This window comes from Ranitomeya variabilis, chromosome 6, assembly GCF_051348905.1.
Source record: "Ranitomeya variabilis isolate aRanVar5 chromosome 6, aRanVar5.hap1, whole genome shotgun sequence".
In the NCBI taxonomy this organism is placed as follows: Eukaryota; Metazoa; Chordata; class Amphibia; order Anura; family Dendrobatidae; genus Ranitomeya; species Ranitomeya variabilis.
The window spans coordinates 445,010,985-445,030,741 of NC_135237.1; the positions used below are offsets into that span (position 1 = coordinate 445,010,985).

Genomic DNA, 19,757 nt, shown 5'->3' on the forward strand with positions numbered 1-19,757 from the left:
ACTGCTTGGTTGCCCAAGCCACAACTTGCGAATACCCCTTTAAGGTTGAATAACTGTAGCAGTATAATATCCTGCTTTTTATAAACTTTACAAACTGCAGGAAATTATATGTTTTTGATTAACTGTTACATGTAAGAATTAATCTTACAATAAGCACTATAGTAACATGTATTACCAATAAGGGAATCTGTCAGCAGGATGATTTTGCTACCTCATCTGAGAGCAGCCTGATTTAGCCAAAGAGACCTTGAATCCAACAATGTATCTCTTAGATTACTGGGTGCAGCAGTTCTCACACAGAGCTTTTAGATTTAGCATGAATCAGAGCTGAGAAAGCTAACCCTGCCCAACACCAGGCTCTAAGTGTGCACAGTCTATAGACAGTGAGCTGCTTATCACAGGATAGGGGCGTTGCTTGACCAGGAGGCATGTGCTGCTGTGTCCAAGCAATGATAAACTCCTGGTGCTAAAACAATCAATGCAAGTGAACAGAAGTGATGCTGGATAAGAGAGGTATTGCTGAAATCTGACTTTAACCCCTACAGCACGGGGTCTTCAGATTAAATAGCAAAAACCTGCTGACAGATTCCCTTTAAATGATAGAATATAAAATAATAATTAAAATAATAATCAGAACTAATTTCAACTGGTAGGTTGAGCCCTTCCCCTCAGGAAAATTAACTGCCCACCCTTGCTATAGATCAACTGAATGGCATAATTCCGTAATTCTTCAGGGGCATTTTGCATTTTGGTGTGATTTTGAAACTACAAATTAATAATAACGAATACTACTTAATTATCATTAAAAAAAACTATATAAATTTGGTAATGCCATAATCATATAAAAAAATGGTATAATGTTTTTTACAATGATAATCCCCCAAAAAACAAACAAAACTCCCAAAAATTGAAGTGTATGGGCCTAGGCACAACCCATGGTAAGAAAATAAAGAATGCAAAATTATCAAATTTCAATCTCAATTTGTTCATTTGCTTACTTTTCCACAAATAATTTATTCTTGTGTCCGTCTACTGTATTTTCAAAGTTATAGTTTTGTCCACTTATAATGAAGGGATACACAAGAGATTGAGGGTAGTAGTTAGCGATTTCCTCTATGATAAACTGTACAGCCAGAGATTCCTTCCTATCGAGCATTGCCATCATTTGACTTATCCATCCGATGAACAGCCAGCATGGAACAGCACGGACCTGAAAATCAATACAAGGTGAATTAGTAAAAACTGCTCAGATTTCTACTGTACCCTACTGTACTGTAAATGATTTCAGTATTTAGACAGATCAGTGATATTTTTCACTAGAAAAAATTATCATTATAATATTGCTATTAAAACATCCCATATAAAACTGATCTACAAAATCAATACAGACATCAATTTCAACATGAAGAACTGCCATTATTGGAAATTTGCGGAGCCATATAACATTTTTACATACACTTATGTAAAGAAAGAGGTCTCCTCACTATACTATCCCAGAAAAACTAGCATGTCTAGGATAATCAGGGCACACTGACACAATTGTTGTGAACACAAGCTGTAGATTAATCAGTGCTTTTCACATTTGATGCAGCTTCTGAAGACAACCATAAAATGGATTAAAAAAAAAAAAAGTCAAATAATAGAAAAAGTTAAATCTTTCCTTACACAATTTTCAATCCACTCCTGGCATTCACTTTTAAAACAGCCCTAAAACTGCTTCAAAATGGCATGTGCATGTTATTTTTTCCCCAGAAATTATGAGTCATTTAAAGATTTTATTTATTTTATTTAAAAACATTTTAAATCACGACATTAATTTTTCCTTATCCTAAAGAGACGCCTATAAGAATAAAAATATTTTTTTTAAATGGGCATACCTAAGCTATGCAGAGCTTTCAAAGGAGAAAAAATAATCAAAATGCATTGTATGCTGACTTTCAATAGTTTACTTTAGTGACCACATCGTTTTAAATGTAAAAATATTAATAAAAATTATAATAATCTGTGTATAATTTCAGCCTAAATGTCTGCAAGTGAAAAAATATTGAGCCGATTAATGTGTTTGGGACACGGCTAGGGCTATTGATTGATTTGGTGCCTAACACTTGACACATTCGCTGCTGGTGTGGGTGAAATAAAACTAAGCATTTTGGATGCAGTGAGACACACAAGGTCATATCATTAGTTTTCACCAATGCAGCAAGCGCACATCATGCTACACCATATACACTATGTTTATAAAAATTAATAAATAATTGATCACAGAGTAACATATACACATTTATTCACTGGCACTGCATCATTAAGAGCTAGTGTAGTATCACCGCCAGCCTAGCAATTATACATACAGATGTCCTTTATAAGGACCTTTGCAAAGGTAGAAACGTTGGATGGGAACTGGTTTTTAGGTGCTGGATCTAGATCACACAAGTTAAACTTTGGCCTGTGGGCTAAGTGTGGCAGGCAAGGAGAGGATATTTGGCCTGCAAGACCGGTTGGGTTCCCTGCCCAGTATCGCACTTTGACCTACTGTATATCGGCATCCTAGGAGCTGATACAGTTGAAAGCAAAGAAGGAGGAGGGAGTGCCAGCAGATGATCCCTCTCCCATCATTCCTTTCTGCGTCTGATGTCTCAACACAGCGGGTGCTATGACATTATTACAACGCGCCCACTGTGCCGAGATTTGCAGAGAAATTTAACACACAATTTAGAGACCGAAGCAGCAAGGGAACGGGCAGATGTGAGCACTATGTGAGGCCATTACACTGTATGGAGCACTATGTGAGACCCTTTATACTCTATAGAGAACTATGTGAGGCCATTATAGTGTATGGAGAGCTATATTGGGCCCATTAAACTGGATGGAGCACCATGTGGGGGCCACTCAACTGTATGGAGCCCTATGTGGGACCCTTTATACTTTATGGAACACTAAGTGAGGCCACTAAACTATATTGACCACTATGGGGTGCCATTATGCTGTATGGAGCACTATGTGGGGCCATTATTCAATATGGATTACTATGTGGGGCCATTATACTGTATGAAGCAGTATCTGGGGCCCATTATATTATATGGCGTACTATGTGAGGCCATTATTCTGTATGTTGCACTATGTGGGGCAGACTATGTGGGACCATTATACCTTATGTAAGGCAATGTAGGGCCCTGTTATACTGTATGGAAGAATATGTGGGGCCAGTTATACTGTATGGAGCACTATGTGGAGCCAATTATACTGTATGGCGCACTATGTGGGGTTATTTATACTGTATGGAGGACTATTTGGGGCTATTATACTGTATGGACCACTTTTTGTGGCCAATGTACTGTATGGAGGGCTGTGTGGGGATTACAGTTGAAGAATAATACTGTGATGGGGTTACCATTTTTTGTTGGGAGGAGGGGTACAGTAGAGTCATCATGCCATGCATATGGAGGGTACTGAGTAGGAATTCACTGTGGGGGTGTCATACTGTGTGTGGGGGCACTTTTATTTGCATCATACTTTACTATCTGTATTTATTGTTTTTTTACCTTGTGTTGTTAGATATTTAAATTAGGCCACTGGGCCACATGATTTTTACAGCTTACGTAACATTATATTATTCCCATATTTTATTATAAGATTTATTAATGTACTTTGTTCAATGGACAACTCCTTTAAGTATGTTTCCATTATGAAAAAGTTCATGTTTATACTTGATAAAGGAAACTTCCTCAATTGTAAACTTTTTTTTAATAAATATCAAGGCTGGATCGCAACTTTGTCCAAGCTTTTAATTTTTTCCCTCTGTGTATTTGAGTTTGATATTCCTGATGTAGATAAAGAAAATAATTTGAGAAGACCCAACATTCTCTTTCTATTCTGTGTTTTCATGACATGTTCTTGTAGTCACCTGACCATAGCAGCATGCAGCGGACCTCTAACTTCTGAACAGAACAGTCATCACTTCCGAATCAGGCACAGAACTCTGAATCGGACTATGCTGGATTCCCCGGCATGCATCAAGCTTGGTGTGCCACAGTTTGTTTCAATTTTAAGTTGGGCCATGCATTACAAAAAATTCTTCTTTATAAAGACCACTGTAACATAATAGCCCTGCTATCATCCCCAAAAGCAATAAGACAGCAGTACTCTTTTTTGTTAGCCTCTACTTTGTTAGCCTTTATTCATAACAAACATAGCAAGTACATGAAAGGAGTGGTGCTCCCATCAAGACAAAAAAGGAAAAGTAGAATCTTCAGTTGCAATCCACTCCTAGGCATGTATGTTATTTTGTGACCGTGTGTGGGGCAGGCTATTTTATATAGCTGGCATCTGTGTCTAACTGCTGAGTCCAGAGCTGAGCTTCAACCATTTAGATGTTGCTATCAATCATTGAGAGGGGCATTTAAGTGACGTCATTGCTGGTGCTTGTGTGCATCAGCTCCTCGCAATGCAATCATGGTGAACATATGAATCACAATACCATGTTAGACTTTTCTAGATAACAAGATAGTTTTTGTACTAGACATGAAGGATAACACCAGAGAGATCAAGCAGAATCCCTTTGCTGCCACCACTTATGATGAAACTGCACCTTGCCACACCGCCTGATGTCACTGTTACGTCAGCGAGATCACGTGGTATGTGGTCTCCTCGCTTGCACCAATTGGGGACACGCAAGGTCAGCTTGGTGCAATCTTACACACAAAACCCCTGACCACACGGGTGCAGGGAGGAACGGTGAGTGAGGATGTGGCCCACGGTCACTAACATGGCACTAACAAGGCACCACACTCGCTCACAACCCTGACAGGCTAAGAGGCCCCGGTAGGACTCATTAGATAAAAGCCCGGTCAGTTAACAGGATTTTATCAGGTCAGAAACTAACCCCCGCTAGCATGGGAAGTTAAACCGAGAAACAGAAGTGTGGATTCGAGGATTGAGATAAAAGAGCAGCCCAAGGTTAAATTATATATTTAATCGCCTTAAGGGCATACTAGACAATTCACTACATACATGATGGCTACACATATACAATAGCCAGATTTGCAAATACAGATAGTGTTAGGAGAAAAGATATAAGCAGAATATATGTCAATTACCGGGTTATGTTAGATCATAGTGTACTCGGCTGCAAGTGGGCAACGGCCGCCGGCAGGCTCCTAGGTCCTTCACAGAACACTACTCGATGTAGCCCCCACTGTCGAAGTGGACCGAATGCATAACAGAGAGAGCGACCACATGGCCTTACACTAGCCTTTAACCCCTTCATGTTACTCCCCCTACTGCCATAGGGGCTCAACCTAGATTCCGTTCCCTTGCCTCTGGCATCTAAAACTCTAAAATCGTAGATGAGCCATAATTCTTTAACCCCTTCATGACCAAGCCTATTTTGACCTTAATGACCTGGCCATTTTTTGCAATTCTGACCAGTGTCCCTTTATGAGGTAATAACTCAGCAATGCTTCAACGGATCCTAGCGATTCTGAGATTGTTTTTTCGTGACATATTGGGCTTCATGTTAGTGGTAAATTTAGGTCGATAATTTCTTTGTTTATTTGTGAAAAAAACGGATATTTGGCGAAAATTTAGAAAATTTCGCAATTTTCACATTTTTAATTTTTATTCTGTTAAACCAGAGAGTTCTGTGACACAAAATAGTTAATAAATAACATTTCCCACATGTCTACTTTACATCAGCACAATTTTGGAAACAACATTTTTTTTTGCTAGGATGTTATAAGGGTTAAAATTTGACCAGTGATTTCTCATTTTTACAACAAAATTTACAAAACCATTTTTTTTAGGGACCACCTCACATTTGAAGTCAGTTTGAGGGTTCTATATGGCTGAAAATACCCAAAAGTGACACCATTCTAAAAACTGCACCCCTCAAGGTGCTCAAAACCACATTCAAGAAGTTTATTAACCCTTCAGGAGCGCCATTTGACTTTTTGAATGAAAAATTGGCTCCAATCTTCAGCGGACACCATGTCGCGTTTGGAGAGCCCCCGTGTGCCTAAACATTGGAGCTCCCCCACAAGTGACCCCATTTTGGAAACCAGACGCCCCAAGGAACTTATCTAGATGCATAGTGAGCACTTTAAACCCCCACAGGTGCTTCACAAATTGATACGTAAAAGTACTTTTTTTTTTCACAAACAAATTCTTTTAGCCTCCATTTTTTGATTTTTACATGGGCAACAGGATAAAATGGATCCTAAAATTTGTTGGGCAATTTCTCCTGAGTACACCGATAGCTCACATGTGGGGGTAAACCACTGTTTGGGCACATGGTAAAGCTCGGAAGGGAAGGAGCGCCATTTGACTTTTTGAATGAAAAATTATCTCCATCGTTAGCGGACACCATGTCGCGTTTGGAGAGCCCCTGTGTGCCTAAACATTGGAGCTCCCCCACAAGTGACCCCATTTTGGAAACTAGACCCCCCAAGGAACTTATCTAGATGCATAGTGAGTACTTTAAACCCCCAGGTGCTTCACAGAAGTATATAACGCAGAGCCGTGAAAATAAAAAATTCTCCTTTCCTCAAAAATGATTTTTTAGCCCTTTTTTTTAATTTTCCCAAGGGTAACAGGAGAAATTGGACCCCAAATGTTGGTGTCCCAGTTTGTCCTGAGTACGCTGATACCCCATATGTGGGGGTAAACCACTATTTGGGCGCACGGCAGGGCTCGGAAGGGAAGGCATGCCATTTGACTTTTTGAATGGAAAATAAGCTCCAATCATTAGCGGACACCATGTCGCGTTTGGAGAGCCCCTGTGTGCTTAAACATTGGAGCTCCCCCACAAGTGACCCCATTTTGGAAAGTAGACCTCCCAAGGAACTAATCTAGATGTGTGGTGAGCACTTTGAACCCCCAAGTGCTTCACAGAAGTTTATAACGCAGAGCCATGAAAATAAAAAATAATTTTTATTTTCTCAAAAATGATTTTTTAGCCCGCAATTTTTTATTTTCCGAAGGGTAACAGGAGAAATTTGACCCCAAGCGTTGTTGTCCAGTTTCTCCTGAGTACGCCGATACCCCATATGTGGGGGTAAACCACTGTTTGGGCACACGTCGGGGTTTGGAAGGGAAGTAGTGACGTTTTGAAATGCAGACTTTGATGGAATGCTCTGCGGGCGTCACGTTGTGTTTGCAGAGCCCCTGATGTGCCTAAACAGTATAAACTCCCCACAAGTGACCCCATTTTGGAAACTAGACCCCCAAAGGAACTTATCTAGATGTGTGGTGAGCACTTTGAGCCCCCAAGTGCTTCACAGAAGTTTATAACGCAGAGCCGTGAAAATAAAAAATCATTTTTCTTTCCTCAAAAATAATTTTTTAGCCCGCAATTTTTTATTTTCCCAAGAGTTACAGGAGAAATTGGACCCCAAAAGTTGTTGGCCAGTTTCTCCTGAGTACGCTGGTACCCCATATGTGAGGGTAAGCCACTGTTTGGGCATACGTCCGATCTCGGAAGGGAGATAGCACCATTTGACTTTTCCAATGCAAAATTGGCTGGAATCAATGGTGGCGCCATGTCGCGTTTGGAGACCCCCTGATGTGCCTAAACAGTGGAAACCCCTCAATTCTAACTCAAACACTAACCCCAACACACCCCTAACCCTAATCCCAACCCTAACCCCAACACACCCCTAACCCTAGTCTTAACCCTAATTCCATCCCTAACCCTAAGGCTATGTGCCCACGTTGCGGATTTGTGTGCGGATTTTTCGGCACCGTTTTTGAAAAATCTGTAGGTAAAACGCACTGCGCTTTACCTACGGATTTACCGCGGATTTCCAGTGTTTTTTGTGTGGATTTCACCTGCGGATTCCTATTATGGAGCAGGTGTAAAACGCTGCGGAATCCGCACAAAGAATTGACATGCTGCGGAAAATACAACGTAGCGTTTCTGCGCTGTATTTTCCGCACCATGGGCACAGCGGATTTGGTTTTCCATAGGTTTACGTGGTACTGTAAACGTGATGGAAAACTGCTACCAATCCGCAGCGACCAATCCTCTGCGGATCCGCAGCCAAATCCGCACCGTGTGCACATAGCCTAAATCTAACCCTAATTCCAACCCTAGCCCTAATTCCAACCCTAGCCCTAAGTGCAACCCTAGCCCTAAGTGCAACCCTAGCCCTAAGTGCAACCCTAGCCCTATGTGCAACCCTAAGTGCAACCCTATCCCTAAGTGCAACCCTAACCCTAAGTGCAACCCTAAGTGCAACCCTATCCCTAACCGCAACCCTAACCCGAAGTGCCACCCTAACCCTAAGTGCCACCCTAACCCTAAGTGCCACCCTAACCCTAAGTGCCACCCTAACCCTAAGTGCCACCCTAACCCTAAGTGCCACCCTAACCCTAAGTGCCACCCTAACCCTAAGTGCCACCCTAACCCTAAGTGCCACCCTAACCCTACCCCTAACCCTAATGGAAAAACAAAAATAAATATAATTTCTGTATTTTATTACTGTCCCTACCTATGGGGGTGATAAAGTGGGGGGTTTATTTACTATTTTTTTTTTATTTTGATCGCTGTGATAGAACCTATCACAGCGATCTAAATGAACAGGGAACAAATCTGCCGGCCGATTCGGCGGGCGCACTGCGCATGCGCCCGCCATTTTCCAAGATGGCGGCGCCCATGCGAGAAGACGGAGGACACCGGGAGGGACACCGGGACTAGGTAAGTTATGGGGGGGTGCGATCGGACAGCGGGGGGGGGGGGGGGGGGGGGGGCCCAGAGGGGAGGACGGGGGGGGAGAGCAAGGCGCTTAGGACAGGACGGAGGGGTAGGGAACACTGACGGCGGCTGCAGATCGCCGCCGCCAATCGGTGTGGGGGCCAGATCGAGGTCTCCAGCCATGGCCGATGCTATTGCAGCATCGGCCATGGCTGGATTGTAATATTTCACCAATTTTCATAGGTGAATTATTACAGATTGCTCTGATTGGCTGTTTCACTTTCAACAGCCAATCAGAGCGATCGTAGCCACGGGAGGGTGAAGCCACCCCCCCTAGGATGTAGCACCACTCCCCCTGTCCCTGCAGGTCGGGTGAAATTGGAGTTAACCCTTTCACCCGGCCTGCAGGGACGCGATTCGACCATGACGCATATGCTGCGTCACAGGTCGGATTGGCACAGGTTTTCATGACGCATATGGTGCGTCAAAGGTCGGGAAGGGGTTAATAGACAGTCATAGGGAGGCAGTTTTGGTGCCATCGGATCCAGCTGGGCCCTTGCTACGCATGAAGACCAAACACAGCTTTGCTATCTGGTTTCTACTGAATGTTCTATGTATCTTGATACCCCTCGGTGCTAGAATGGTTTGAGACCCAGCTGGACATTCACCATGTTCTGGGGATCCCGGAAATATACACGATGTACGGCTAGGATGTATAGTATCTCCATAACTTCTTATGGAATCATAGCTAACTCAACAAAGCATTTTAGACCACATAGTATCCACATCACAGCAAGGCTTTTGTTCTGCTCTGAGCTGACTCAAGGTGTGAGAGTGGTCTTATAATCCCATGCCACAAAGGATACAAACGATTGGCATGAAATTATATCTCCAATATTCTTCACACTAGATATTCAACTATATATCTACAAACTACTTTGCATTTCATGTCAGTTCAGCTGTTGGTGGTTTTTGGCTCACCTCTCTGGTCATCAAGTCCAAGGTTTCATCGGGATACAATTCAATAATCTGAAGTAGCCTTGGAAACCTTAATTGAGCTTCTTTACACTCCAGTTTTAATGCCTTAATCATTTTATCCACTATGATTTCAGGGAATGGTTTCCAGTCTTGGGCATTTAACACTATCAGAGAAAATAATGTAGAAAATGAATTTGTAGCATGTTTATATGTTGGCAGAATATACCCTGCTGTCTACGTCTATGAGTGCTATGACTGAACATTTCTGCTTGAAAAGTGTAGGACAGTTTTTGGCTCATATGAAAACTACCTAAAAGTGCGCAGTAGTTATTACACTAGTAAAGTCGCAATTAAGACAGGAACAATTGATAAAGTAAATTGCATAGGGTACAGCATTAGTTTTATTCTTTCTCCCAGTCAACCAGGGATCAGCAACCTTTGGCCACAGTGAGAACGCGCGTCATGCTTGCCTGGTACACTGGATGCCAAGCACATATGCGGCCATTGGCTCAGCTACAAGTGGCAAATTTTGCCTCAGCAGTGACAGCTGGACTTTGCTGGTTTTAAAAAATACACAGTCTAGCTATCAATGTGGCCAAATCACCCCTACCTGTGCTTGCCTAATGGCTGCATAATTTTGAGAGTTCAACCCACAGCATTTGACTTTTCTTGCATCAACTGATTATATACTAAGATTGGAACCTTCATCAGTAGATAATAATGTCCAAATATGTATAATAGGCAAATGCCAAAAGTATATATTGAGCATGTGTGGTTAAAGCTGTACTGGTAAAGCGTGCAGAACCCATACATGAAAGGACAGTGTGCCTGGCACAGAGTGTTACCTGCTTTTCATGTTCAAGCAATGTAATAGTGGCTGTAGAGCGGAGTAAAACATTTTTTGTTTTTCTTTTTAATTTCGCCTGTCCTTTGTGGAGATATTAGCCATCTAAGTATTTAAAGGGAATCTGCCAGCAGATGTTTGCTACCTCATCTGAGAGCAGCATAATGTAGGTAAAGAGAAGCTGAATCCAATGATGTATCACTTAGATTAATGGGTACAGCAATTCTGATACAAACAAAGCTTTTAGATTTAGAAAGAAGCAGAGCTGAGGAAGCTAACCCAGCTCTCCATAGGGTCATTCCACATCAAGTGGACCAGTTTTAAAAATCGTCCCCACTCGACCTTCTCCGATTTTGCTGAAAATTTATAAGGATGTACATGTATGTTTGAAAAGAGGTTCTGTAAATTTTTAGGGCCAGATCTCAAATACTTTGGGCACTGTTGACCTTTCACTGGAGGTTCCACCAAGCCTGCGGCTTCAGCTAAGAGGATTTTGCAAACTTTGGCACATAGCCATTAGAGTTCTATACTGGCTATGATGCTGAAATTTGGCATACTAGCTCAACTTTTGCTGCTAAATACGATAAAATTATTACCGGCTATGACAAAACAATATTTCGGCCGCAATTTTGTGTCAAAGTAGCTTGAAAAACGCGTCGCATAAAATTTATGCCAAACTTTGCCCATATATAACTCAAGCCCAAAAACCAATAGTAACTGGTGCTTTGCCCTGTACACCAAACATCTACATGACTTTGCATTGCTGCAATATCACGGTCAAAGCATATGTATTTGTGGAAATATTCACACCCACATATGATGAAAAACTTAAAAAAACCAAATTTTACCTATTTTTAGGTCAAATTTCTCAAAAAGGGTACCCCTAAAATATATTAATTCTGATATCATTAGAAAGAGCACATTTTTCTCTACAAGGATCATTGGGGTTTTTTTTGGAGTCTCTCAGTTTAAGAAATGAAAAATGCCACTGAACATGGTGTTATTTATTAATACGCAATGAATGGTAACTGCACTATTCAAACCCTTGCGTTGGTCCATGGTGGTTATACCACAACCAATTCCCTAAGAATTGGTATTATTATCCTATTAAGAATTGTAATAATGCTGTCTTTCGAGAATTGGCAGCCCCATCGCCTAGGAGCCATGGCCGATAGCCGTGCAAGGCGAGCCTCGGGCGGTCTCTTTATCGCAGGTTCCGAAGCCTGAGGGTGGGTGTCTTTGCCTAGGATCCCAAGCCTAATATTGGGTATCTTTTGTTGGTTCCCAAGCCATAATGTTCAGTCTAAGTCGTCTGGAATTGTTGCTGAATTTGCAACATAATCGGTTCAGAGAAGCTGTATTGTCGGCCCATTGCTTTTGCAGCTGGTGCTGGAATTATTGCACTGATTGACTGCTCGGGAATCCAGCATGTATCATTTCTCACAGGCCAGTGAAAGAAGCTAGCTGGTCCATGAGGATGCATAACATTTATTAATGCATCATGCTCGTCGACTGAAATTTCAGAAATATTTCCAATCCACCAGTTCCTATCGTAAATGCAGGCAATGTATTGCCCTAGCTGGAGGTTTGCAATTGGCACAAAAGGCATTTCTGATCTGACAGATCTATCTACATGGGCAATGAAAGATGATGGGTCATTTGACACCCTTGAAATGCGAATCTTTTTGTCATCAATTGGCACAAACTGGTGATTTTCTCTTGTTCCAGCAATTGTATGTCCATCTTTGAACCTTTCCTCTTGAACTACCTGTATTTCGTCAATTTTTTCTTTTGGAACAAAAAAAAAAACTTGGTTCCATGCAGTTGCTCGTTGCAAAAGTTGAATAAATCCAACGGGGTCAGTATTTGGTTTTCAGTTGGGCGTTGAAGACTGGCACGAGCTGCCAACCTCTTTGCTGTCCCTCCAATCCCATCACAGGGCGACTTTCCATGACTGGTACCAAAAAAAATTCCATTCACCGCTGATATTGAAATCAGCATTGTGGTGGCACAAGTTGAGAACATTTTTGAAATTTTTGTACTGGGCTGCAGATCCATTGCTGAAGTAGTGGATATGACGAATCCCATAGATGAGACTCTTGAGTGTTAAGAAAGTGTGGACTGCAACTGTGTCATGTCATGAGCAATCACTGATTATGCACATGATGTTCTGCGCAGCTTCACCATTTAACTCCTTGAAGGAAATTACAAATGGGTGTACTGTAGCTTGACTATTTTCCCAGTGGAAACCTTGAATGGCATCTTGAACAATAAATGAGTAATTTTCAGCAAAGTCCATAAGGATCACAAGCTCTCCAGGTCTCAGATTTTCCTTCAACGATTTCAGATAGCAACTTTGATGCTTGGCGATGTAGTGATGGCTACAAAGTTTAGAAATTTTCAAAACCAATTCTTCAATGAAATCTTCTACAGTCAGTTGTTTGGTATCAAGCGTGTCTTGATCAGTGTGAATCCACTGTTTGAACTCAATAATATCTTCAGGGTCACTGTTGACAAACACATTGACTAGAAATTCTTTTAAAACTTCAGGACCTGGGCATTTATCACAACAGCCAAGCATACAGTCCTTGGATTCAATTCCACAGACCATTTTGCATATGAGCTCTTTGTAGTCATCATTGATTGGGCATGCTGCAACTTGTGCCACCACAATGCTGATTTCAATATCAGCGCTGAATGGAATTTTTTTGGTACCAGTCATGGAAAGTCGCCCTGTGATGGGATTGGAGGGACAGCAAAGAGGTTGGCAGCTCGTGCCAGTCTTTAACGCCCAACTGAAAACCAAATACTGACCCCGGTGGATTTATTCAACTTTTGCAACGAGCAACTGTATGGAATCAAGTTTTTTTTTTGTTCCAAAAGAAAAAATTGACGAAATACGGGTAGTTCAAGAGGAAAGGTTTAAAGATGGACATACAATTGCTGGAACAAGAGAAAATCACCAGTTTGTGCCAATTGATGACAAAAAGATTCGCATTTCAAGGGTGTCAAATGACCTTTCATTGCTCATGTAGATAGATCTGTCAGATCAGAAATGCCTTTTGTGCCAATTGCAAACCTCCAGCTAGGGCAATACATTGCCTGCATTTACGATAGGAACTGGTGGATTGGAAATATTTCTGAAATTTCAGTCGACGAGCATGATGCATTAATAAATTTTATGCATCCTCATGGACCAGCTAGCTTCTTTCACTGACCTGTGAGAAATGATACATGCTGGATTCCCGAGCAGTCAATCATTGCAATAATTCCAGCACTAGCTGCAACAGCAATGGGCCGACAATACAGCTTCTCTGAACCGATTATGTTGCAAATTCAGCAACAATTCCAGACGACTTAGACTGAACATTATGGCTTGGGAACCAACAAAAGATACCCAATATTAGGCTTGGGATCCTAGGCAAAGACACCCACCCTCAGGCTTCGGAACCTGCGATAAAGAGACCGCCCGAGGCTCGCCTTGCACGGCTATCGGCCATGGCTCCTAGGCGATGGGGCTGCCAATTCTCGAAAGACAGCATTATTACAATTCTTAATAGGATAATAATACCAATTCTTAGGGAATTGGTTGTGGTATAACCACCATGGACCAACGCAAGGGTTTGAATAGTGCAGTTACCATTCATTGCGTATTAATAAATAACACCATGTTCAGTGGCATTTTTCATTTCTTAAACTGAGAGACTCCAAAAAAAAAAACAGTGATCCTTGTAGAGAAAAATGTGCTCTTTCTAATAATATCAGAATTAATATATTTTAGGGGTACCCTTTTTGAGAAATTTGACCTAAAAATAGGTAAAATGTTTTTTTTAAGTTTTTCATCATATGTGGGTGTGAATATTTCCACAAATACATATGCTTTGACCGTGATATTGCAGCAATGCAAAGTCATGTAGATGTTTGGTGTACAGGGCAAAGCACCAGTTACTATTGATTTTTGGTCTTGAGTTATATATGGGCAAAGTTTGGCATAAATTATATGCGACGCGTTTTTCAAGCTACTTTGACACAAAATTGAGACCGAGATATTGTTTTGTCATAGCCGGTAATAATTTTATCGTGTTTAACAGCAAAAGTTGAGCTAGTATGCCAAATTTCAGCATTATAGCCAGTATAGAACTCTAATGGCTATGTGCCAAAGTTTGCAAAATCCTCTTAGCTGAAGCCGCAGGCTTGGTGGAACCTCCAGTGAAAGGTCAACAGTGCCCAAAGTATTTGAGATCTGGCCCTAAAAATTTACAGAACCTCTTTTCAAACATACATGTACATCCTTATAAATTTTCAGCAAAATCGGAGAAGGTCGAGTGGGGACCACTGGTCCACTTGACATGGAATGACCCCATATACAAAGTCCATAGACCGTGAGCTGCTTATAATAGGGGGAAGGAGCATTGCCAAACGCATGTAGTCCAGCAATGTTAATTTCTTAGTGATAAATCATTCACCATTAGTAAACAACAGAACGCACTTGTGACAAGTGACACATCCTTGAATTCTGTGTTACAGCATCGATCTCCTGGGGTTTTCAGATTACATAGCAAAAACCTGCTGACAGTTTCCCTTTAACACATAATGAGTTAACTTTAAAGTCCAGATGGGTGTTTCCCGATAGTTTTTACTGGGGGCGTGTACTTCTTTTCCCAATATGAACTGACCAATCACAAGCATGCAAACACAGAACTTAAAAAAAACACCCCACAGTAGTTTAGGTTTCTCAGTGTGTGAGATGTAAGAATTCAGCTCTGATCTCAGGCCATTAAACATGTATTTCACTTTTTTAGAGAAAGCAATCTGCACTATAATTTAGGCACATTTTTGTTAGTAAATCTCTCTGTCTCAGCTTCAACACATGACAATGACCACAATCTACCTTTGCTTGATCGCATTGCATATTCCAGCGAGAAACTAAAAATGACAATACACCTAGCTAAATGCTTATTTGGTGACCGCTATTCCTCCGAAATGCCCATCAACAATGCAAATGCTTGGCTTGCTCAAGCATATATGTGATCTCATAGGAAGATTGCAATAAGCAGCTACCAGAACCGACTGTAAAAACAAAACTGGTGAGCATCATCCACGGACATTTGGCACTTAGGTAGATGCCATACACAATAAATGCCTGTATCATGGAAATCTGTGGGTTCAATTAACATTCATCTAATAAACAAGAGCAATTTGAGGAGGAAATGAAGCAACATCTTTAGAGCTGGATGTACCTATCACATATCACAAAATTCAATTACATCCCGAAGAACACCGGTACCTGCTGAGCCTTCCTCTAGTTTCCTAAGATGGATGTCACAGAAATCCACCAACGTCATATAAGCTTTGATGACTCCTTTGTTACCAGTCCAGTCTTCAGAATGAGACTGTGTTTCTTCTTCAGCTTTTCTCACCGCAGAATTCAAGAAACCAAGACACTTCCTATACAGTCCAGCAGCAACCTATGATAAAGTTGGAATAATCGGGTAATAAAAATCAACAGCACAAAAATTATTCTATACCGAGTCATAGCACTTGTCTATCTTTTAAAAGTAAAACTACTTACAGCAGGAAATGCATTTAAAAAAATAAAGAAAAAAAGAACAAAGAAAAAAACAAACTAAAAACAAATAGAACATTCCTCCGGTGGTGGATAGGCAGGGGTTCTGTCAAGCAATGGCCACCACGATCCTTAATCTTTTACTTTTGGGGTTATGTGAAGCAACATGTGTACATTGAATGTATCAACGACATTAATCACTTAAAACAGAGAATCACAGACGTTATTCACTCTGTTACACCAGACGTCCTTACCCGTGTGTGGCAAGAAATTCACTATCGTTTGGATGTGTGTAGGGCAACAAATGGAACCCACATCGAACTGCGCTGAATATGTATGAAACTGGGAGAATTTTTCTTTTATTTGGAGCAGATTTCACATTTCTATCGTCTTTTGTTGCTTTCCAGTGACTGGTTAAAAGTGCACCATGACTTTACAGACACACTGTAATGCAGATTTTAGCCCACATTCAGCTATAGCAGCAGCTTTGAACAACTGTGTGACCAAATAAATACCCCGTAATAAACCTTTGTAATGTTTAGAGCATTAAGAAATTAATAGAAAAAAAATTACAAATATGCAAGCTCTACCAAGCATGCATGTTTATAGCAGAATATATCCATATAAATTTTGTATAGTTATACTATAGAAAAAAATAGTATATCGTGCAGATAATGTTTTTTTTTTTTTAACAACAGGAGTAATGAGTTATCCTCTTGCACACCTATACAGTGGTATACGTGTCAGACTACGAGAGGGATACGCTGGGGTATAATCACAGCATAAGCTCTGTATGTCATGTGAACAAATTATTGACATAGAAAATAAAAAAGAAGGTGAAAAGTAATATAGAGGAAATGGTTTGATTGACTGCTTTTTTTTCCAACAAAGTCTGGTAATGTGAGAAGGGTCTGCCAATGTGTTTGCATACAGAAGATGGAACCATTTTAAAATGGGACTTTTCTATTATAGGCCTTGTTAAGGGTCTTGTTAGGTTTTACTTTTTTAATACTAGGTTTGAGGGGAAGTTGTGATCTGCTTGGTTTAGGAATTATAGAATGACAATTAGTGGTCATGTACCTGTTGTGAGGCCAATATTGCTGTTCTCATGCATTATCCTCTTCCCTCTGTACCAGTCTGTCATTGTAAATTCATTTACTGTAAATTATATATATAACTCTGTATGTAACCCCTCATGTACAGCACCATGGAATTAATGGTGCTAAATAAATTAATAATAATAATTATCAAATGCTCTGCGCAGTTGTTATTGAGCTGTTCAATAAAAAGATTTTAGAAACATACAGTCCCTATTTAATCACAAGCCTGGATAAATAATTAGCAGGCTTTATTATTTTTATGTAAAATTAACATGGCGGGGCGTGGCCTAGCGAGCGATGTGAGAGGACGCGTGGCGGCTCTCTCTCCCCGCACCGCTCCTGTAACTTATCCTTGGAGGCGCCGCCGAACGCCGATACTGGGCAGGGGGACATCGCTAGACCCCTGCGGAAGGAGGAGAACACCGGAGGCAGCGGGCGGAGAGGAGCGGCGATGCCGCGTCGAAAACAGTCAGCGCCGGTGGCAGGCGTGAAAATCCAAGATGGCGCCGTGGCTGAGGAGGAGGCGGCTAAAGCCAGCGCTGCATACCGCCGAAGGCTGGAGGTAATCGCTCGGCTGGAGCGGTTTGCCCATACTGAGGAGGGGGGTGCCCTGCTGCTGGAGTCTGAGGGGATTGGAGAAGGGGAGACCCCGCAAAGGCAGAGGAGAGGAGGGGAGCATATCCCCAGTATGGAGGAGAAACAGCTTTCCCCAGGCGGACCTCAGGGAGTGCACAGCACTGATAATGTGAATCCTGCTGCTAGCCCAGTGCTGACTGATGATTCTGATGCGCAACACCCGAACATGGGGGAACCAACACTGCAGGATATTTTTTCTGTTGTTATACACTGCAAATCTGCCCTGGCTGCGCTGAACATAAGGGTGGATGATTTAAAAGTTGAAATGAAGTCCCTTAACTCTGCTATGCGCAAGGTGGAAAGGAGAGTGGAGGTGGTGGAGGAATGTGTGGGCAGTGTGGAGGATCAGACTAACGAACTGTTAAAAAGAGAAAAGAAATATATCCAACGTATTGCAGAGTTGGAGTTTAAAACAGATGACTTGGAAAACCGTTCCCGCAGGAATAATTTGAGACTAATTGGGGTGCCGGAGAAGGTGGAGGGGAATAACCCTACTGAATATATTGAGGCATGGCTTAAGAACTCGGTGGGAGGCAAAGACCTCACAAATCACTTTTCGGTGGAGAGGGCTCATAGAGTCCCCAGCCGGCCCCTGCCACCTGGTTCTCCCCCCCCCCCCCCCCCCCCGAGCTATATTGGCAAAAATCTTGGACTATCGGGATCGGGAAACCCTATTATGGAAGGCCAGGATCAGTGACGGCTTAAGCATAGACGGAAACCGGATCTCCATATATCCGGACTACTCGACATCGGTGCAAAAACTTAGAATGAAGTTTGGTGAAGTCAAGCGACGGCTTCGAGAACTGGACCTAAAATATTCAATGCTCTACCCGGCTAAGCTCAGGGTGGTGGCGCTGGATCGTGTTCACTTTTTTCAAGGTCCGGAGGAGGCTATGCATTGGCTGGATACTAATGCCAAGAAAATTGGCACGGACCGGAACCGCTGAGTCTAATTCTGAAGATCCGTGAATTCACTGGTGGTGCCTCTTTCTGGCCTTTGAGCGCGCCTTGTATTTTCTGACAAAATGCTCCCCAAAGTTAAAACATTGTGTTCGGCGGCGCAATGAATAGTTCATATTGGTCGCGGTGGGAGGGGGAGAGAGGGATGGTAAAAGGCTTTGTTCTAGATTGTTCTAAGCGCTCTCAGTTCTCATATAGAGAAAGAAAGTTTGTTATATCTGAATTTTGTTGAGTTTCAGATGAGGGAGGTTGGTCTGGTTTGGGGGAGGGGAGGGGGGGGGAGGGGGGTATTGGTGGAGACCTGGGGGAGACTGTTCGTATATGTTGTCTTTCTTTAGGAAATGGGAGGGGACGTTAAAATTGTAAGTTGGAATGTTAGGAGGTTGGCGGACGCTACTAAACGGGCGGCAATATTCCAGTATTTGCTGAAACAGAGGCCCTCGGTGATTTGCCTGCAAGAAACCCACTTAGTGGAGGAAAAAGTTGATATGTTACAGAAGCGATGGGTGAGCAAGGCGTATCACTCGACGTTCTCCAACTATGCAAGGGGGGTGTCAGTTTTAATTCATACAAATACTCCATTTGAGGAAATAGAGGTAAAAATTGATAAGGATGGTCAGTATGTTCTTTTAGTGTGTAAAATCTTAAACCGTTTGATTTGTATTGTTTCATTGTATGTTCCCCGCCGTATTCGGGTAAGAAACTTCAGGAAATATTGGAGTCTATGAGAGGGTGGGATGGAGTTCCCCTTCTGGTGGTGGGGGATGTGAACAATATAGCAGATGATCACTGGGACAAGAGTAATCACGCCTCGTTGCGCAGGGATGGCAACAGCACTCCTTTTGGAAATTATCTTAGAGAAATAGGTTGGATTGACTTATGGAGGGTACGTAATGTCAATACATATTCTTACTCCTGCTATTCAAATACGTATGGCTCTATGTCACGAATCAATGTAGCCTTGGGTAATGATGGGATGAACGAATT

At 41.9% G+C, this 19,757-nt stretch overlaps 1 protein-coding gene across 1 annotated transcript in view; it reads right to left on the reverse strand.

Moving 5' to 3' along the window:
• PRKDC (protein kinase, DNA-activated, catalytic subunit) overlaps positions 1 to 19,757 on the reverse strand; it is a 384,813-nt gene that overhangs the window by 60,698 nt on the left and 304,358 nt on the right. Inside the window, exons 72-74 of the mRNA XM_077270465.1 lie at positions 15,796 to 15,976; positions 9,668 to 9,828; positions 999 to 1,210 (exon numbers count right to left, since the gene is read on the reverse strand). Of these exons, the coding sequence (XP_077126580.1) occupies positions 999 to 1,210; positions 9,668 to 9,828; positions 15,796 to 15,976 (554 nt within the window). The remainder of the gene's footprint in view (positions 1 to 998; positions 1,211 to 9,667; positions 9,829 to 15,795; positions 15,977 to 19,757) is intronic.